Source organism: Micromesistius poutassou (genome assembly GCF_964030765.1).
Source record: "Micromesistius poutassou genome assembly, chromosome: 6".
Taxonomy (NCBI): domain Eukaryota; kingdom Metazoa; phylum Chordata; class Actinopteri; order Gadiformes; family Gadidae; genus Micromesistius; species Micromesistius poutassou.
Window position 1 is genome coordinate 15,453,783 of NC_140276.1, and position 21,521 is coordinate 15,475,303.

At 45.0% G+C, this 21,521-nt stretch overlaps 2 protein-coding genes across 2 annotated transcripts in view; one reads left to right on the plus strand and one right to left on the minus strand.

The window, feature by feature from the left end:
- The window catches only part of LOC311345251 (F-BAR and double SH3 domains protein 1-like), a gene marked incomplete at both ends in the record, with an annotated part of 15,164 nt that extends 5,042 nt beyond the window's left edge, over positions 1-10,122 (plus strand). The window contains 12 exons of the mRNA XM_084469617.1: positions 1-35; positions 174-278; positions 1,513-1,668; positions 3,114-3,242; positions 3,915-3,998; positions 4,362-4,506; positions 4,652-4,752; positions 5,154-5,327; positions 5,679-5,874; positions 6,052-6,095; positions 9,014-9,064; positions 9,301-10,122. The exon at positions 1-35 is cut by the window's left edge and continues 82 nt beyond it. Coding sequence (XP_084325743.1) covers positions 1-35; positions 174-278; positions 1,513-1,668; positions 3,114-3,242; positions 3,915-3,998; positions 4,362-4,506; positions 4,652-4,752; positions 5,154-5,327; positions 5,679-5,874; positions 6,052-6,095; positions 9,014-9,064; positions 9,301-10,122 — 2,042 coding nt within the window. The remainder of the gene's footprint in view (positions 36-173; positions 279-1,512; positions 1,669-3,113; positions 3,243-3,914; positions 3,999-4,361; positions 4,507-4,651; positions 4,753-5,153; positions 5,328-5,678; positions 5,875-6,051; positions 6,096-9,013; positions 9,065-9,300) is intronic.
- A 1,172-nt stretch (positions 10,123-11,294) lies between these two features.
- Positions 11,295-21,261, minus strand: rell2 (RELT like 2). Its single transcript, XM_084469807.1, has 5 exons — positions 20,761-21,261; positions 19,628-19,690; positions 19,349-19,412; positions 16,395-16,571; positions 11,295-15,933 (listed from the first exon to the last, which is right to left on the minus strand). Exons 1-5 carry the CDS (start codon positions 21,053-21,055, stop codon positions 14,202-14,204), a joined length of 2,331 nt encoding a protein of 776 aa, XP_084325933.1. The 5' UTR covers positions 21,056-21,261; the 3' UTR covers positions 11,295-14,201.
- Between the last annotated feature and the right edge of the window lie 260 nt (positions 21,262-21,521).

A 21,521-nucleotide genomic window follows, 5' to 3' on the forward strand; every position in this document is an offset into this window, starting at 1 on the left:
CCAAAGACTACAAGATCATCAGCCATGGATTAAGGGTGGATATTACAGAACATTTAATATTTGATCTTTGACACAATCACAGCGAGAAATAAACGGGATTGACGGTGTCTCTCTGTCTCTGTCTCTGTCTCTCTCTCTCTGCCTCTGTCTCTCTCTCTCTTCCCCCCCCCCAGGCCCTGCAGAGCCTAGAGAGCAGGGTGCAGCTCTTACCGAAGGAGACGGGCCTCAGTGTGGAGCAGAGGATGGTGGAGGTGGAGGAGACTATCAGGAAGGCCAAGGTAGCGCCTTCATAGTGTCACTGTGAGGAGAACATTGTGGAGAACATTGTGATTGGCCGCAATGTTGTGTGAGGACACAAGGTGGCAGGGTCAGGGTAAATCCGCTAGGATTCATCTCTGCCTTGTGTTCGCTGGTCTAGAAAGTGTGACAAAATATAGAGATAGATGTTTAAGGCCCCGTCCACACGGAAACTATTTTTGTGTAAGAACGCATAAGTCTTGTGCGTTTGGGCCGACCGTCCAGACGGATCCTGTGTTTTCGGTGCCTGCAAACACATTTTTTTGAAACCAGGTCCCAGGGTGAAAAAGAGAAAAACGGCCCCCTGCGTTTTCGTGTTAGGATTCGTGTGGACGCCCGTACGCAAACAATGACGTCATCGCCCCCCCCCACCCAACGTGGCAAATTTGGTCGCCTGGTCGCCTGAGTTTGGTCGTGCGAGTAGTCACAAATCCGTCGCTGTAGTGATTTGTGCAAGTTTTATCACACAAATTTAGTTGCGCGTGTATGAGAGGCTTCCTCTTGTGACCGCCATGTTTATTTCTGTCAATTCATTCTCAACCATGGCCAGTCTTTACGTGTTGTGGAAGTACCAGAGATGTCAGAGAAACAGACACACTAAATAATATAAGATATATAATATAATATATAGGTATCTATATTATATAATATATAATATCATGCGAATGTCGCTGCAAAGTTCAATTATTTAAACTTGAGTGTCGCGACGTGTCGCACTACTAAATCTGCGTGAACGTATACGTTGACTTGTATGGAGTCGCCCTGCCCCGTCTTGGTGTGAATGCGGCTTTAGATTGACGTCTAACTTGTTTTGTTTGATTTGATTTGTTTTATTTTTGTAGCTTTAAATACAGCCCCTTGGTAAATTTAATACTAACGGTACATTAAAAAGTATTTTCTGCTCAATCTACAAGGTTTTGCGTCCGTCTTCACGGAGAAATTCCTGAAACGCTGCCAAGAAAAATGGAGGGGGAAAAGATCATTTTCACCATGTGGGAGGGCCTAAGACTTGCTGTCTATACTACTCTGCATGCATAAAACACCTTTTTAGTTTTAAGTGACAGACGTCTTATGCAATTCAAATCTCTTTTTTAACACCTTTTTCCTCTCTACTTACTGCTGCTGCACCTCATTGTACTTGTGTGTGTGTGTTTGTGTGTGTGTGTGTGTGTGTGTGTGTGTGTGTGTGTCTCCGTCCGGCTGCCCATCTGTCAGGTGAGCAGGGTGAGGGCGGAGGCGCGGCTGGCCCTGCTCGAGGAGCGCGGCGTGGGGGTGGAGCAGTGGCTGGGCCCCGCCCTCAGGCAGGCCCACGAGGACCTGGAGGGGGAGAGGAGGCTCAGCGAGCAAAGACGCTCCACTGGGGATGTCTCAGTAAGGGGGTGCACACACAGACACATACACATGTACATACACACATACAGACACACACAGACACACATGCACTCACACACACACACACACACACACACACACACACAGACACACACACACACACACATGCATACATTCATACATGCATACACACACAGACACAAAAGTAACTAGTTACTGTGGAAAGTAACAATTGCGTTATTTTCAAGTACATTTTTAAATGCTCAAATGTGTCAAATAATTCCCCCACCTCGACCCTTTTTAACAGAACTTAAAGTACATGTGCATGTTCATGCACAGAAGCATGGAATGCATGGAAGCATGCAACGCTGAAAGATGTTTCAATTACTTGACACCGACGCGGAGAGGCACTTTGTCCAGGGCATAAAGCGCATTTCACCGTTACACTCGTTCCTTTAATTTCTTGAAGGGATAAGTAATGTCTATACTTCCATTTAAAGAAGGCTATTTTGGGATTATTTGGGCTCGCCATTCCTGTTACTCGTTGACTCACTTGTGTCGTTGTGTGTCCGACTATGCGTGCTTTCGAATTTGTGTAAACAACACCCGCCCCACTCAACCTCTGATTGGCTTTCCATGAAACTTGACTCCACCTCAGCTAATTGTTATCAATAGGCCTTTTTACACTGCCAAGCCAGGTCGGTCGCAGCTAGGCATTTTCACCGCCTTGCCTGTGTAGAACCGAGGGGGTAAAATCCCCCGTTGTCACGGAGAGTGCTTTCTTGGTTCACTGGAGAAGGCGGGGCTACGCACGGCGAGTAGACCTCTTTAGAATAATTTGCATACTACAAATGTTTTTATTTTTTTAGGATTCAAGAGACTCGCATGCAAGAATGAGCATACAACAGAGTGTAGGCTACAAACGCAAAGTGCAAAAGTGCAAAACGCCAACATATTCTTTATTTTTCTGACCACTTGTTTTTTATCCTGACAAAAGGACTCGTAAGGACAGTTCCTCTGCTTCTTTCTCGTAGATCGCACCATCTTTCCCCGTCTTTGTTTAATGCGACTGCATCACCTTCTGTCCCATGATGATCAGCAGCTCACCGGCTCAGTTAGAACTACTTATGTTGATATCGCTGCGTTGTCTCTGTCTAGACAATACAGCAACACCTCTACCCAAGTTCATCAGAATGAAACCGCCAATGTGTGTAGGGTCCAGGAGGGTAAATTGGGGTGCTAGCTCAACTGGCAATTTACCTTGGGCAGTGTAAACGCAAATTGTCTCACACCCACTAACCAAGGCAGAACAGTAAAGAGAGAGAGAGAGAGAACTAGTTGGTCCAATGAAAAAACAACTTCAATTATAGTAACGCGCCACAATTTTGGGAACTAATGATCACAGCGTTATAATGATGGGAAGAGTAATCAATTAGATTACTACTTACTGAAACCCACGTGATGAAGTCTGGGTTTTTTCCCAGGAGGAGGAGTTTGACCTGACTGACTTGGAGGACTTTGAAGAGGAGGACGGAGACATCTTTGTGGATCTGTCCTCTGCGTCTGTAGTCTGTCTGTACCCAGCAGCGTGCAGAGTGGTGTATGACTACCAGGTAGAGCGCACAACACATGCACAGTTCACAATGTATTACCCCCCTTAAGTAGCAGTCTGTACATTTACAGTTTTCATTTTTCAGAAGCTCAGAAAGGCTTGTTCCTATTGGTTCCTTATGTCATCCCCCTAGCAGTAAATGCTGCTGCAAAGATGGCTGTCGATCAGCACACTGCTAAAGAAACATGCATATCAATCTGTGTTTGGATGCATGCCAGAGTATTTTAGTTGTCTTCGTATCCATGTATAAGCAGCAATAATTAACTCCATGAATGAGACGCTAAAACTGCATGAGTAAACACTGAACATAACTGTACGTAATCGGTCGTTTGGTCTGGAAACATTGCATCTGGAAACAAGGTTGTTTTTACCAAGACAATAGGTTGACTTTACCAAGCCAAAGTTAGAGATACTGGCTATTGGAAGCAGATACTCCCGTTACATAATAAAGCTGAACGAGTGAAAGGGACAGCCACGAGGAACCCGGGGTGTCGGCCGTTATCTGATGAGAAGACTGGTTTCACAAGCAGAGGCTTACTGTATTTTATCATATAAATTGTACAGTGCCTTGAACGATTGTTAGGACCCCTTAAGCAGTGAAATAAAGTTTGAGAAACTAAATTGAATGAAAGGTTGAGGATAGCAATAAAACCTGAACTACATGATCCTGTAGGCTAGCCAATCAGATGAGCTGTCCATCGTGGAAGGGGAGGAGCTCCAGGTGATAGAAGAAGGTGACGTGGAGGACTGGCTGAAGGTAAGAGCTGGAGACAAACATCAAGACATGTACTCTGTGACAGAGTGAACAGAGGCCTCCTACTCTGTGACAGGGTGAACTGAGTCCCCCTACTCTCTGTGACAGAGTGAACAGAGGCCTCCTCTCTGTAACAGAGTGAACTGAGCGACTACGCTACATTAGGATGCAGTCATATGTCAACAGTTCTGCCCTCCAGTCTCTGGTTCTGTGCCGGTTGGACTGTGAGGTGTTTGTTACATCAACATACATTCCACTCCCGTCATAACCTTGGTAGAGGCGGCCTCAAAATGTGGGATTCTGGAGATTAAGATTTTGGTTTAGTTAAGATCCTAGAAATGTAGTGCATTAATCGCCTCTCCCTAGGTGTGTAACTCGTGTGGTCAGGTGGGCTACGTGCCAGAGCGCTACGTGCAGTTCCTGTGTCTGCCAGCAGAGGACACAGTGCAGCTGGACTGTTCCTTCAGCTCCTGTTTCTCTATCGGGAACATCAGAAGAGGGCATAGTTCAGGTCTGTGGTTTGGATCATACTTCAGAACATAAAGGAGACTAACACAATTCAAATACTGGGAAAGAGGATGTCCCTGTTGCATGTGTGTGTCTGTCTGTGTGCATGTGAGTTCCCATCTCTCTGTGTGCCTGTTCCTCTGAAGCAGGGATTGCCAGAGCGTTGTACACCTACCAGGCCCAGAGTGCAGAGGAGCTGTCCTTCCAGGAGGGGGCGCTGATCCGCCTGCTGCGCTGTGGACAGGGAGAGGTGTGTGTCCACTACCAGTGTCCTGCTACATCAAAGGAGCAGACCCTCGATGGGCCTTAACGTTTGAACGAAATTACTCCCTTTGAAGGGTTCTAGAAGAAGATGAAAAACAAAACCCTCGAACCGCTCCCTCCTACTTACTTTTTTGTTTTGTTTTTATCACTGCTGAACAATTTGATACATTTACAGTATGATGACTCGACCATTTACGTCCCAAATGGGGGTGTTCCCCTCGCAGTCTGTATGATATTTAAATGTATTTATACAATATTTATTTAATAAAACACTTTAACACTGACAAACTCCCTCAGAACCCCCCCCCCCCCCCCCACCCCTATGTGATCAGCTGGTCCCTCCCCCTCTGCCCTCTCTGAGTGGACGTGTGTGTTTCTGACGACCAGGTGGACGACGGCTTCTGGGAGGGGGAGCTGGACGGCCGGGTGGGGGTGTTCCCCTCCCTGGTGGTGGAGCTGCTGCCAGAGGACCGGGAGGAGGAGGAGGAGGAGGAGGAGGAGGAGGTAGAAGAGGAGGAGGAGGTAGAGGAGGTAGAGGAGGAGGAGGAGGAGGAGGAGGAGGTAGAAGAGGAGGAGGAGGTAGAGGAGGAGGTAGAGGAGGAGGAAGAGGAGGAGGCTGTTCTCCAGCATGCATTGAAACTAATAATGATGTCGTTCATACGTCATTTTGCAGCAAGATATGTTGCGACGGTTGACGGTTAAGTATGTTGAACATTATATTGATATTGGTTATCCAGTATATTGGAAAGACGTTCCAAACTAGTAACAAAAACAAGTAAAGAAAAGCATGATCAGTATACTGTAATCGGTATGATTGTGAAATATATCAACTTTTTTTGTGTGTTATTTTTTTTTTCATATGTATCGACTTCTTGTACGCTGTTTTAGTTTCCTGTCTTCTTTTCTCCTCAGACTCCGCCCACCCCGACCAGCCCTCCCTCGGGCCCCTCCTTCTCCCCTCCTCCCCCTTCTCTGGTCCCGGCCGGCCTGTTCCCCCACCCCCAGCCGCGGACGCACCCCCCTCTCGTCTCCACTCAGTCCAGAGGTCAGGGGGTCCAAATACACACCCTCAACACAGAGCTCCAACGGATTACTGACAGCCCCGCAGGTAGACACACGCACGCACGCACACACACACACACACACACACACACACACACACACACACACACACACAGTGTGTCATTTATAGGCTGTGTCCACTGTCCCAAGTGTTAGTGGTAGTTTTACCTACATCCCATAATGCGTGTGGGTCTCTGACCCCCTGGTGTGTCTCTGCCACCAGAAGCAGCAGGCGGTAACCATGCCTCTCCTGGGAGACTCAGACCAGTGAGTTCATGATGCACTGAACTGTTTTAATGTAACGCATGATGGTTATACTGTACAGAGTGGCATGCTTTTAATGTTGTCTCTTTCATTAGCATCACACTTACTTGTTAAGTCTCTCTCTCTCTCTCTCTCTCTGTCTATCTCCCTGTCTGTCTTTCTCTCTCTGTGTCCCTCTGTCTCGTGTGTGTGTGTGGGTGTGTGTGTGTGTGTGTGTGTGTGTGTGTGTGTGTGTGTGTGTGTGTGTGTGTGTGTGTGTGTGTGTGTGTGTGTGTGTGTGTGTGTTCCAGTGTCGAGCGCCCCCTCCTCCTCCTAACCAGAGGGTCTCTCCAAAGCCCTAAACTCCCCCCCCGATGGACAGAGAACAGAAGTGACACAAATTGACTACAACTGCGTTCATGCGTTCAGAGCCTTTTGGCAGTCGTTTACTGGCAGGGTCAACATGTCTGGTGCCTAGAATTACATCTGTAAAGAAGACCATCACACAGTATTCTAATGGGATGTCTAGTGTGCATGAACTGGACATTACATTTGCCTGGATTACCCACAATGCATTTTGACAGGTGGACCATCATAGACTAGACCAGCAACCACATTGAAGAGGTAGCTTGCATAATAATCCTCCTTATTACATATATGTCTACATTAGTAGCCTGCGATGCGTAGCTTGATGAAGAGACATAGCCTGTCATATATATACACAAATATATAGTATATAATAGTAGGCTATGCTAGAAAAGGGTACAGAATTGTACTATGTAGTAGTAGATTGTAAAGTATATTGCAGCCTCGATTTCTCATTACTTGTGTACTCAGTTACATGAATACAGAAAACCCTGATAAGAGATGATCTACCCCTGTGTAGATCTCTGGGTCTATAGACCCTGACCACAGAGGGTCTATACACCCTGGCCACAGAGGGTCTATAGACCCTATCCACAGAGGGTCTATAGGCCCTGACCACAGAGGGTCTATAGACCCTGACCACAGAGGGTCTATAGGCCCTGACCACAGAGGGTCTATAGACCCTGACCACAGAGGGCCTATAGACCCTGACCACAGAGGGTCTATAGGCCCTGACCACAGAGGGTCTATAGACCCTGACCACAGAGGGTCTATACACCCTGACCACAGAGGGTCTATAGGCCCTGACCACAGAGGGTCTATAGACCCTGACCACAGAGGGTCTATAGACCCTGACCACAGAGGGTCTATAGACCCTGACCACAGAGGGTCTATAGACCCTGACCACAGAGGGTCTATAGTCCATATCCACAGAAGGTCATCGTAAGACAAACACCGCTGCCGCTCATCCAACTATCTATGGGTCTGCTCTTTTGTTCCACCAGGGCATGGGTAGTAGTAGTCTAGTGAGATGAGTCTGTACCGGGTCCTGGTGCAGGAGAGTAGCAGACCCATCAGGGTCATGAGCGACACCTTGTTCCGTCCTACGTCGTTACTTTTGGGAAAAGAGTATTTTGTAGTGAACACCTGCAGCTGTGTTGGGTTCCTCCAAGTGCAAGTCACTGGATCATGGTTGAGTTTATACAAGACATTAAACTGCTAAAATGTGTATGATCAGGTGAATTCATCTGGATGTTTGTCAAATGAGTTAAAATTTGTGTTTGAGTTGTGCCTAATTGCAGGTTGCTTGGACAAATACATTGAAATGTTAGGTATTGTGTCTATGTTTGTAACTATATAACCACCAAAACATTGGAACTCATTTGCAAAAATCGGATGGGATTGCAAATATCATGTCAATATTAAAATGTCAAAGTGTTTTGTGAGAGTGGAATTATAACATTCATACACAATGACTGTTGTTAAATAAGAGATGGTGTCCTCTAGAAGAGGGGTTCTCAACCACCGGGCTGAGGACCGGTCCCAGGTCGTGGAGCGTTGGCCACCGGCCGCAGAGATTTAGAAATGACTTCCACAAAATTAAAATGAGAGGCCTTCACACCAATCCCAACCCCACTTCTCTATCATGCAGTCATGCCACTATTGTTCTATAAATACTTTGGGCAGTATATTTGTGGAACAGGTTTCGGTACAGGATTGAGGGTGCTTACTGCATCAATGGGAAAAAATGTAGTGGCCATTCAAATGTTGAATAGTGCACGGGAGAGCAGATTGTAGTAGAGAGTGGGGCATACGTGCCAACGTTGGAGTGTAAACTTAGCTTGAGGGCAGAGAAAGTAGTTCTTGTTGTGGTGCGCTCTTGTTGTGGTGAATACACGCATTCTACAAAGCTTACAATGCTTACCTTTTTGGTGAGCTTTTCAAGGGTAGAGGAGATAAAAGGCCAAACAATGAGGAAGTTGACGAAGATGAAAGTGAAAAAAGTGAAAAAAAAGTGGTTTTGAAAGCCCCCTCATCTGGAAATGTAGCTGCACTTCCTGCATTGTTTCTTGTGGCTAACCATATTGCAATTCCAAGAAGCCATTCACCATCGGAGATACATTTATTTGATGACATGGCTGCAGCTGTTGAGGGACAGCTCTTTGAGAGGTTCAATAAGTCTCTGTGGTGTGCAATACAGACTTGGATAAGAAAGCAATACTGCTCGTCTATGTGCCATTTATCTTAAAAGATGATTTGCATGAGGATATGGTATGTGCCCTGCCATAGCAAAATAACACAACAGCGGCTGAAATACTCAAGGCGTTGAATGACTACATGACCCATGCAAGCTGGGTTGGTCATCCTGTGTGGGAGTCTGTAAGGATGGCCATGGCTAGCCGCCTGTCTTCACCACCCAGTGTGACAGAGGACACCCCAGCCTGAGAGTCGACCCACTTCGTCATTCATAGGTGGTCTGAATGTTGTCCCTCCAACTTCACACTGTATTTAGTGATGTGATGAAAGTTGTGAATCACATCAAAGCACACGCATTCAACCCACGCCTGTGTGAGCAGCTATGTGAGGAGATGGATGCAGAATACAGACGACTTCTCTCTCCCACAGAGGTAAGGTGGCTATCAGGAGGGACGGCCCTGACAGGGTGTTTGAGCTACGAGAGCCACTGGAAAGGTTTCTATTAAATAAAACATCTCTGCTGGCAGAGCACTTGGCTAGAGGACCTCAATACTGAGCTGATATATTCCCCCGAGATAGAGAGATAATGAGCTAAACCTGTTACTACAAGGGAAAAGGACCAACTTTTTTTCCACTGGCTGATAAAGGCTGTCGAAATGTCGAAAAGAGTGGAAAGGGGTTTAATGACACAGGGCCTTTAGACACTGACCCTAAAGACACTGTCCCTAAAGACACTGACCCTAAAGACACTGGCTCTAAAGACACTGGGCCTAAAGACACTGGCCCTGGCCCTAAAGACACTGACCCTAAAGACACTGGGCCTAAAGACACTGACCCTAAAGACACTGGCCCTAAAGACACTGGCCCTAAAGACACTGACCCTAAAGACACTGGCTCTAAAGACACTGACCCTAAAGACACTGGCCCTAAAGACACTGGCCCTAAAGACACTGACCCTAAAGACACTGGCCCTAATGACACTGGGCCTAAAGACACTGGCCCTAAAGACACTGGCCCTGAAGACACTGGCCCTGAAGACACTGACCCTAAAGACACTGGGCCTAAAGACACTGGGCCTAAAGACACTGGCTCTAAAGACACTGACCCTAATGACACTGGTCCTGGCCCTAAAGACACTGGCCCTAAAGACACTGGCCCTAAAGACACAGGCTCTAAAGACACGGACCCTAATGACACTGGCCCTAAAGACACTGGCCCTAAAGACACTGGCCCTGGCCCTAATGACACTGGCCCTAAAGACACTGGGCCTGGCCCTAATGACACTGGGGCTAAAGACACTGGCCCTAATGACACTGGGCCTAAAGACACTGGCCCTAAAGACACTGGGGCTAAAGACACTGGCCCTAATGACACTGGGCCTAAAGACACTGGCCCTAATGACACTGGGCCTAAAGACAGTGGCCCTGATGACACTGGGCCTAAAGACACTGGCCCTAAAGACACTGGGCCTAAAGACAGTGGCCCTTAAGACACTACTGCCCATCCCAACCACTTACCTGTGAAGCTGGTTCTTCCACAATGAACGCCACAAAGACACAGAACCCCACTGCGACATGACCCACTGGGTCATTGAGTCCCATCACTCCTCGGTATGACAAGGTTGTGTGAGGGAAACAAGCCCAGGGGACACAACTGAGGGTGCACTCACACTAGGCAAAGTTGCCCTGTACCGTACTCAAGTACGATTGCTTCCTGGAACACCTGACAGTGCTGAGTGGACTTGCTGCCCATTCATGGGCCACCCACTGAACGGACATCATTTATTCGGGTTTGACTTGGCACAATAAGTATACCTTTGATGCTGGTAGAACTGTTCAAGAACTGACCATTACTGTCCTACCCTAAACTGTGTTTTTATTTTAATAATGCTCCTACAGTAAGGCTTTTGTAAATTTTGCATAGAAGAAATGGGTTTGCAAACACCATAAACTCATCTTTAAGTTATTATTGGCTTGATGTTTACAAAGTACATGTAAGACTGTTCGACACTTACCATCTATTAATACAACTTTTTATAGTCTTAATAATGGCTTGGTTTGTGTCCAGGTTGCTGCTGAGCGACCCCTACTGGTATTTGTCAGCATAGAAGATAATGAAGCCAGAGATTTTGACACCAACCTGTTAAAATAAATAAACCAAAAAATTATTTTTAAATCAATAATTTAATCAATAATCAATAAAACTACCTCTCTCTTCCTCCTACCACAGAGAGCCCGCATCAGGTCAGACTCCCTGTCCTCTCTCAGAGCCATTCAGGAGGACTCACATGTTGACAGAGAGCCACTGAACGGAAGAGGCTGAGACTACTGTTACTGTGAGCTTTAAATCACCTCGCTCAATATGCTACCATTACACGAGGCACAGTCAAACTGAACTATATCAATCACTTGGTAACCATGGGCAGAAGGCTGAATTGATTACATATTGGACAAATTGCTTGCGGTCTTTGTAAATGAATACAGCAGTGGATCGTGTGAACGTAATGCACCCATACTCATGAAAAGGATCTGATCTGCACATTTCTCTTATTTCTTTAATCCATTTCCAATCCAAAGTGTCCAGATTAACCAGAATCACTTTATTATCACCACAGCTTCATTGTGATCAATATCGTGACAGTTTAATCTGGAGGTTCCGACATATTTCCATAATCAAAAGCAAAACATATATTGCATATTGACATCGATACGAAAAAGGTGGACTTGATAATATAATTCCTTTCATTGTGACAAAGCAAAAAAAAAATTATATTGTCATGTTCAACGGCTTTAAATCTTTATGTTATTGCTGAGTGTATTGTGAACATTGTGCTAAAGGTTAAATCCTCAGATAAACCTGATTCTAGATGAAGAGAGCCTTCCCTTCACATCTCAGTGAACACAGCAGTGAATACAGAGCCGTTCCCAGACGCTTCATCGAGGACAAACACAGGGATCACCTACAGCTGTTTGTCTACTACCGCGGTGCCTCTGGGAAACGTCGCTCTTGGGTTCTGAGTGTACTGTACATGTGTCTGTGGTACATGTGCCTAACGTGTGAATATTACCCCCCAAATGTGTATACACTCACACAAAGAAAAGAAAGCTAATTCTAATGATTTCTAATGCAGCACACAAATATGACTTTATCATTCCTTATAATCTCAGTGTTACAATGGCTTTCAATATATACTGCATAAGAAAATGTTTGTTGTTTAAACATTGTGTGTCCTCTGCATCAAATCCTTTTCCCCTAAAGCTGATTTAAATGGCCTATTATGCAAAGGTACAACCACTTAAGAGAGACATTGTGTAGAAGTAATATATTGACAGTGATGCAGACACAGAGCCAGAATACCAACATGAAGTAAATCAAAAATGTGAGGAGGAATTACATTTTTGCCAAATCTAAAACATAACTATAGCTTTTTTTGTTTGGTGTTTGCTGGCAGCATAAAAAATACCTCTTAAGAGAAAGGGAACACATACAAATTCTGATGGCAGGCTAAAAGGGAGTAATGTCAGGATTTCTCTAGAAAGGCTGGAAAACCGTATGATGTCCAACCTCAGTAATGATGGATCCCTACAAGACACCCTCTTCACCAACTACTGACACTATAAGACATCTGATGTTGTAACAACGACACCCTGATACTGTGATATTACACTCACTAAACCTACAGCTTAAATCAACCCAAATTGCTGGTATGCATGTGTTTACTTTTACAATTACGAGGTGTGACTTTCAAACCATGAGGCTTAAAAAAATAATTAAAGAAGAAATGTTTGTTCATGTGATACTCCATCCTCAAACAGCGACAAATTACAGATTGCTAAATTGCAGGCACACACATTCACAGTTTACAAAGAGACGTTTGCTTATGTGTTGTCTATCAACCAGATTATACTTGGAGTTATAATAGTTAGTGCCTTGCCCTATTTTGGGACCCTTCCTGAGAATCATAAAACACAAACTGTTCCTTTGCAAGAGACTTACATCAAAAGTGTAGAATAGTGAACTCAGTCCTTGTTCTCAGCCCTACTGTTGATTTCTGGCCTTTCCTTTTGTTTGCGAAATGACTTGTCCTTTCTTGTAAAAAAAAAACAGTTTTGTGTTACAGCATGACATAGTTAGTCAAGTTTATAGCGTTTAAAACTAATTCAGCATCGTGAATGGGGATTAGAACCCAACTAGCCACATAATCTTCACATAATGAAATTATATGACATAACCACCAGATATTTAATTTGAATGTCTTAAATGTTTTTATATGCCACAATTTCATAATGATTCTATTTTTCAACTGCCACTATTGAGGTCCTTTATTTCATTTAGCGAGTTTATGTCCACATCAAGGTGTTTGTAATACTTGGATAATTATTTCCCAATAACTCATACGATTCCATGGTGGTTCTCTTTTAGCTGTTGCCATAGCAATTTGGAGGCAATTTAACAGAGATCCAAAATTACATTAAATGGCAAAACAAAAGAAAAAGCAATTATGGCCAATCCACCAAATATTATTGAGGAGTCCTTTTTCCAGAAAAGACTCCTCTCTTTGGTCGTATGTTGTAGTTTGTGTGTTGATCTTTAAATCTAGATTCTGGATTATGTTATGATAAAATCAGAGGACAAACAGACAAATATTGGGAAGTCCTCTTGTGCCTTGCTATATAGCCTGGCTATACTCGTTTGTCGTATCACAGACCAATGTGGTCCTTTTGGAATAACAGGACTTGGCAAGTTTTCCAATAGAGACTTAATTGTGGCACAGTGTTTAATGTACAATACATTAGCAATGGTGACCTACACATTTACCAGATTGATGTTTCAGGGGAACCATACACATTGTTTTGTTTATGTCCCATGAGAGCAGTAACAGCTGAACTATTTGTAGCAGTTAAAGGTTAAACTAGTTGGAGTAAAAGATCATCTGATAGGTATGTGTTAAGCTACACTGGGGTTAGATATGCTTTAATAATTTAAAATCAGCTTATATTGTTCAGACAAGATTATCAATACATAAGAACACCAGTGCCAGCACTCACAATGCTATCACTGCATTTACATATTGATAAATGAGCACCATGGTTATATCATTATTCATTGCAGAGCACTCACAGTGTTGTGAGCCCCATAGCTTCAACTTTTGGTCAAAGAAGCTCATATTAGCTCACTAAGCTAGCAGCTAGTGGTAAACGTAAGAGCTTTAAAGAGCCTAAATCTGCTGGCCAGCCAGGCGGCTCATATTCCCAACAACCCTCACCAGTGTTATATATTATTGTTAAATAAACACTTTATAAAAGACTTGATTATGTGGGATACGTTGTTTTTTTTCATCGTTTAGCTGCTTCTATCTCCATCGGAAGCAATATATTCATTTACCCCACCCCCCCCCACCCTTATTCCCACCGAGATGACATTTGTTATGTTTCTTCTGCTGTGATTAATAGTGTTGTTCAGGGTCAGCCTTCTATTTATTCCACTCTGTTCCTTCACTTGCAATGCAACACACGGATGTTAGTCCTGGTGCTCTATGTTGGCGGCCCATCATGTCTTAATTCCCTCTTAGTTATCATCCTGTACAACCTCTTGTAGATCTTTCATCTCTACAATGTCATCCTTTCCTTGGCTCACCGATGGCACTACAAGCACTGTAGAAAGCTCTTTGTCCAGCATCGTAGTTTGTACAGACCCTGAAACTGAAGAGTATCCCCTCTTAGTGACAGTTGGACTAGTATCAACTTTTTCCAAGTCCTTCTTAAGGTCAGAAGTCTCTCCAGTATTGGTCTCTTCTTCTTTTGTTGCCAAAATAGAAGGCTCCTCCTCCTCCAGCATAGTCACCACAGAAAATTCCCTTTTACTATCTGGTCTAGCTTTGACAATAGACACGCTACTCATTCTTCCCTCTTGAGGCAAGGAAGGGGAGCGTGACTGCCCTGGAGACACGGGTGGACTGCTCGGTTCATCCTTACCCAGCTGGGCAGAAGGGGAAGCCAGAGAAGCACTGTGAACGTCTCCTACAGATACCTGTGGGAGCTGGTCAGGTTCCGAGGCTGGAGAGGCCATACTGCTGAACCTTCCTCTAACATGAGGCAAAGCGTCATGTGGTGAGGTCTGGGAAGATCCCGGAGAGAGGATAGCAGAAGGGGTTGGAGAGGGGGACATGGCACTGGTGTTTGCGTTCAGGGTGAGTGCAGGAGAAGGGGTGCGGGCTAGTAATGGGCTAGGGATCCTACCAAGGCTTAAAGACGTGGTAGGAGATTGGTTAGACCTACTCAGGACGGAGGTGAGTTGAGGGCTATGCTTCAAAGCAGGGGAGGCTGAGGGAGTTTTGACGGGCTCCGTAGGGGTGTTTCTCGAGTCGTGGGGTGGGGCGGTAAGGCTCTGCGCAAACACTGCACTTGAGGTAGGAGTTCTCAGTGATGCCGGGGATGAGGTTTGGACTGGGAAGGGTGAAGAAGGAGACAAGCCAAGAGTCATTGAGGCTAGGCTCCCTCCAATACCTGGATCTGCATCCAGGCTGGAGACGGAGTAGGGGCTGGGTAGAGTACCACTGGGTAGAAGACCTTCACTGGAAGAGGCTGTACGCTGAGGGGCAGCAGCAGAAGATTTCAGCCCTGAAGCGACTCCAAAGCCAGGGGCGATGGGTGTTGAGGTCTGTTGCGGCCCAGGTGAGTACACCTCCCCCGACTTATTCTCTTCCGTTGCTGTCCCGGGGGAAGGACTTTTTAATGTTCGTCGCGATGGAAGAGAGGTCGGAATGGCTAAGGAGCTGGGGACGGGGGTCTCTTGAGCCGCAGCACCCACTGAGGGTTCTACCGTCAGCCCATCCGGAGGCTCAAGGCTCAGGGAGCCAACCTCAGTAATACCCTTAAGGGGCACAGAATAAGGGACCTCTGTCACTGAGTCAGTTTCCGGGCAAGTTGGCAGCTGTTCCTCAAACACTACGGGTGCCTGCTTCGAGAATTTCACTCCGCCCTCCCTCAGACCCCCTAAAACCCGTCCTCCAGGAAGGGACGCCGTCTTCACCCCCGCCGGGTCACTTCCTCGCCTCCCCAGGCCGAATATGGTCAGACTCTTCCTGCGCTTGCCCGGGTTTGGGACGGCCCCGTTGGAGCTCTCTGCGGGCTGCTTGACATCTTTGAACATGTTCCTCAGGTTGAAGCCCCCTTCCTTGGGGTCCTCAGCGCCCTCCTTTGGATCCTTGCTGTCTTGCGATTGATTCAGTTGGTCTCCGGAGTCGGCCATGGGATTAGGGCTTCCTTGGAGCTTCTTGTCTGTGTGGATCACCCGGAATCTAAAGGAGGGACACGCAACACAGGAATGCAGGAAAGGTATTTTTTTTCCATCACTAAACTGACTGTAAGTTATTCATCATATCTTATGAATTTATTTCTGATTTATAGATTTAATGAACTGTGTAATCAACTGTGTAAAAGTTCTTGAAGGATATAGAACCCTGTGATCGATACTATATATCATTATGTTATTCACGTAATAATAACGTTCGACTTCTTTGCACTGTTCCCGTCACAATAGAGCCTTTTTGGAGAGGCGTCTTCGTAAGACACAGTGTCCCAGTAAAGATAACTCAACTACCCATGCCCTGGTATATTTGAAAGCTGATCCATGGTTAGTGCGATGAGCCAGACCTGTGTTTGACCTACGATGACACCTCTGTGAAAGGGTCTGTTCCCTTACTATCCAACCCTAAAACACAACAACATTCACCACGGACACCCAGTGGTCCGGTCCTACCTGCCGACGGAGAACACCGTCTGCTCCCCGGGTTTCTTGGGCTTGGGGGTGCGGCTGCGGCGCCGGCCCTTCTTCACGCGGCCCTGAGCACACAGGTGACACGAGTTCAGGTCGCTCCCAGAATGCACCGTGTGGTGGTGGGGAGGGATGCCACCGATGGACTCCTTCCGCAGTAACCTGGGGATTCCCAGCACACAGAATGCATGTGGTTAAATCACTTCAGTTGGTGCACGGTTTGGAAGGTGATTTATGTTAAAATAAAGAGGCTGGGCAGGGATCATCCTAGCTTGATGCGTCACCACTAACACAAACAGATCAGCTTCCAGCTAAGAGCTCCCAGTGACTTTGACTGAGAGCCTTGTCCTTGTTTATTGTTTCTATAAATAACCGCCAGAAAAAGTGCCACAACAGCAAGGGTTATACTGTATATATCATTACATATTATATATATATATATACATGTAATATAAATAGAATGTATATAATTCTATTCAGTTTTGTTCATTTATATGTACAAGAGAAATCTATTGCCGAAAGGAATACTTAAAGTACTTTGACAATAATCATACTTAATTACCTTTCTGTGGTACTTTATTTATAGTATTTTATTTCTACTTTGGAGGACTTTATTCATTTGCTCTTGAACATTTCAAGGCACATATTTGAATCTGTATCTTCACATGAATGATGACTCAGTACTTGACTTTTGATACTATATCAAATACTTCAATATGAGATTATGCAGAGTATGCAAGTATATATCTTAGTATAGCTCTATAGCTATATCTTACATCACTGGGGGGGAGGGGGGTCAATAAATCTACCATAGGAGACATTGTCCCTCCACATGACAAAAACTGTACCAGAGCATAAATATATCATAACCTTGACTCAGCAGAAACACCCTGCCAGGGATGAGTCAGCAAAATGACAGCCTCCCCCCCCCCCCCTCAGTGGGGGGGATTTAAAGGGCCATGCTCGATCTGTCTTTCTAGTTTGGGACTTCATTGCTATCGTTTTCTTCTATTTGAGAGCCGCTGACAGCAACATTCTTTTTGTGTAAATAATGTATGCGCTAAATCCTGTGGCAATGTATAATACCACTTAAATAAAACATATTTAAACTGTGTCTTATCGTCTTATCTCATTGGGGTTCTAACTGAGAGACAAGGAAGAGAAGAGAGAGAACCCCACAGACGGAGAGCCAGCAACCGTCTGGGCCCTTGAGCAAGCAGACCCGGGCATGTGGCCGTGGTGAAGAACCAGCACTCCACAAATCTACTATCTAATCAATCAATCCAAGTAAAGTCAACAACCTCCCTCCAATACCTGGAGACACAAACCTACGAGAGACCTAGCTTAACGAGTAAGTGAACAAAATATTGTTTTAGAGTTTTAGATTCACAATAATTGTTGTGTATTACTCAGTATTCGTTAAAACCCCAGTGTTAGCTCCGGTATCCCTGCACTGGGCCTGGCTGTGATAAATATGTAGGCTGTGTCTCAATTGTGAGGATACTTCCTAAATAGGAGGAAAATATAGGCAATATGGTGGTGTAGGTTTGTTCCAGTAAGTAGGAAGCATAGGAAACATCTTAACTATGTACTTTGGTTTGGTCGTGTAGAATATCCTATGAGGCTGTGCGGCACAAGGACGAATTTAAGTTAATCTTTAAAATCACTAGTTTCTTTGCCTAATTACTCATGACTAATTCTCATAGTAATAGACATAGTCCCAACGTGACCTTTTTGCACACGATGCAACCTGGTAACTGTGGTTCAAATTCACCTAGTAGGTAACGAACAAGGAAGCCTACTAAACAAGTATCAAGGGTACAAGGCTATAGGAAGCCTCCCAAACAGGTACCAAGGGTATAGGAAGACTCCTAAACACAGGTACCAAGGGTATAGGAAGACTCCTAAACACAGGTACCAAGGGTATAGGAAGACTCCTAAACACAGGTACCAAGGGTATAGGAAGACTCCTAAACAGGTACCAAGGATACAGGAAGACTCCTAAACAGGTACCGAGGATACAGGAAGACTCCCAAACAGGTACCAAGGGTATAGGAAGCCTCCTAAACACAGGTACCAAGGGTATAGGAAGACTCCTAAACACAGGTACCAAGGGTATAGGAAGACTCCTAAACACAGGTACCAAGGGTATAGGAAGACTCCTAAACAGGTACCAAGGGTATAGGAAGACTTGTATAGGAAGATAGTGTCGTGATGTATAAGCTGCCAATGAGTGTGAGACACACCCTGTAGTGTAGTCAACTAATGCAGCAAAATGAGAGAGAGAGAGAGAGAGAGAGAGAGAGAGAGAGAGAGAGAGAGAGAGAGAGAGAGAGAGAGAGAGAGAGAGAGAGAGAGAGAGATCAAATTGCAGCAGCACCTTGAGAACACCAGGGTAAAGTATTCTTTAACACCTGTAACTAACACAATGGCCTAATAAATAGAGCTTGGAGTTACGGGCTGGTGGGGAGGAACTCAACACAAAGCAAGATTGTTTTACCTGCATTGAACACAAAGACGATATGCACATGCATACAATAACAGAATCAAAAGGAACCTACAACAATGGACAGATACTGGGCCGCTTAAAGCAGAACGCCACGTTGGTTTGAATTATATGTCCCCCTTCTAGATTGAAAACATGTTATTGCATGCATATTAAGTGGTTTATATGCTGCTGATTAGGCATTACACTTGGTTGAATATGTTTATGCGACTGATTGTCGTCACACCAATTGATTTCTTATGCATAATTGGTGCACAAATTCCCCAAAAAATCTTCATTCCAGATGATTTGTCATTCATGATCCGATATTTATTTATGTATTAAGTAAAGTGTCACTTTAAAATAATAATTGTTTTCTATTAGAAGTATTGTATTGTATTGTATTGTAACCACAGCCTTCAGAGAAGAGTATGGCCTCATTGTAAAGTCTGACCTGGGGTCGTGGAGAGCACACACGTTCTGGTTCCCCAGCATCTCCTTAAAGGCCTCCATGTTGGCTGGGGAAACAAGAGTCTGCTTTCAGGCATTCATTCAATATCATGGCACTGCATGAATCCATCTCTTTAGACCACAATGATGCTGCTCTTAGAATAATTATCATTATCATCATTATCATTATCATTAGGGAAATCATTAGTTAACCAACAGTAGAACAGAGCAGAATCAGAGACACCAGCTCCCTGCTGTTAGTGTGATAAAGGCCAACTCTTACCTTCATTTTCAATAATACATTTGAGGATTTGCTCCACAGTGTCCTGATTGTCTTCGTCATCTTCTGGAACACAAAGAAGAGTTGAGTGATTAAGATCCACGTGTAAAGTGCAAGTCTAAGTATGAACTGAATAGCCCAGTTGTTATGCTGCAGTGTTAGCCCACCAAAATGTAACACAATGTTCTATTTCTAGCTACACTCTGGAAAAACACTGGAAAATGTGAGTGATCCATCTCTGTTTACAAAAGCTCCTTACTTCTCATCGAATGCCTAAAAATATAAATCTGCTGGTATGGAGACTAGGGGAAAGGACAATGCAGAGCACTGTGACATCACCATCGTGAAATGATTTGTGAGCATGGGGAGAAATGGTTGTGTTTCAAACCACCAGTCTCACGAGCGACGTGCTGTGGCATGCTGCGTCGATGTTAACAATAACCATGTTTACCCTTGTGTCCCTGCGCTTCATGTTAGTGGACCACCGAAAACACGGGAGCTAAGCATGTGTCCGGACAACGCTTCCACGAGACAGCCGACCGTCTACCTCTTGTCAATCACCTTCTGAGGTGGTTCTGTCTGTCCCACAACAATTCTCTTTAGGCAGAGAAAACATTTCTTTGCATTGTAAGCTCACAACCGTTTGAATATGTCATTTAAAAGAGGTTGAAACACTTGTGTAAACAAGGTCTTTGTTTGCTTTTCAATATTGTGAACATTAGCCTCTGCTGGTTCCTCCTAGCAACGTTTGTAATTTACGACCCCAGCCTAGCACATAGCTGCGAGGACAGACGGTGTGCTGCTGGGGAGGAACAAGGAAACTTGAGTCAACAGACCTTTATTCAAACACTAAACAAGAGGTTCTTGAAAAAGCATCATGGGTCTACTTGATTACAAAGCGTTCGTTTTAGAGTCAGTTGGGACATCAAACTTTCTTTAAGTTCAAAGTGAACTGAGGAATTAATTAAGAATTATTTTATTATTGTATGAAAGGCTGGTGGATTCTTTGATTTCTTTCTGACGAGAGTTTCAAGCCCTTTTAGATATTTGTCTGACAACATAGTGTACGGCTGATGGTGTGCGTGTGCATCTTTATGTCTGTATGTGTGTGTACTGAACGCCCCCTCCCCCGATACCTTCTGCACTGACTTCCTCCTTCTTCTTCTCCTCCTTCTCCTTCTCCTCCTCCTCCTCCTCCTCTTCGTCTGTTTCCCAGGTGCGGCAGCGGTAGCCTCTCTTCTTTAGCGTGTGACAGACCAGGAAGCCCAGCAGCCCCGTGACGAAGAAGAGGAAGACCACCAGGAAGATCATGTAGGGGGGGGGGGGCTCCCCCACCGCCAAGGCGTCCAAGTCGCTCATGCTGAAGGCTGGACCTGTCAATAAAGCAGAGGCAACACAACGAGGCTGGTGGGACGGGTGTTGAGAAGGCATTCTACACTTTCACCGAGGTGAGAGCGAGTTGTTTTAGGTTTTGAGGTCAACGGCCCAGAAGAATGGGGTTGATATGATGGATGATCCCTCAAAAGACAGAAGAGGCCTGGAAGGGGGAGAGACCAGGAGGGGTAGAGACCAGGAGGGGGAGAGACCAGGAGGGGCAGCAAAGGGGAATCCAACTAGAAGATAATGGGGTATGAAGCAGCTTATCAGGGGCCCCCCTGTGTCTTATCAGGCAGCTTAAGACATCATGTATAAACACACACACACACACACACACACACACACACACACATACACACACATTCACTTATCAGCATCACACCAGCACTACATACAGTAGATGCAACATGTCAACAAGATGCAGTAGCCGCCACCAGGAAATACACATGGGCTGCTGGTGGTTTAAGTCTAGCGGTAAAAGATTTATAATAAATGAATCCATAATGTACATATGACTCTC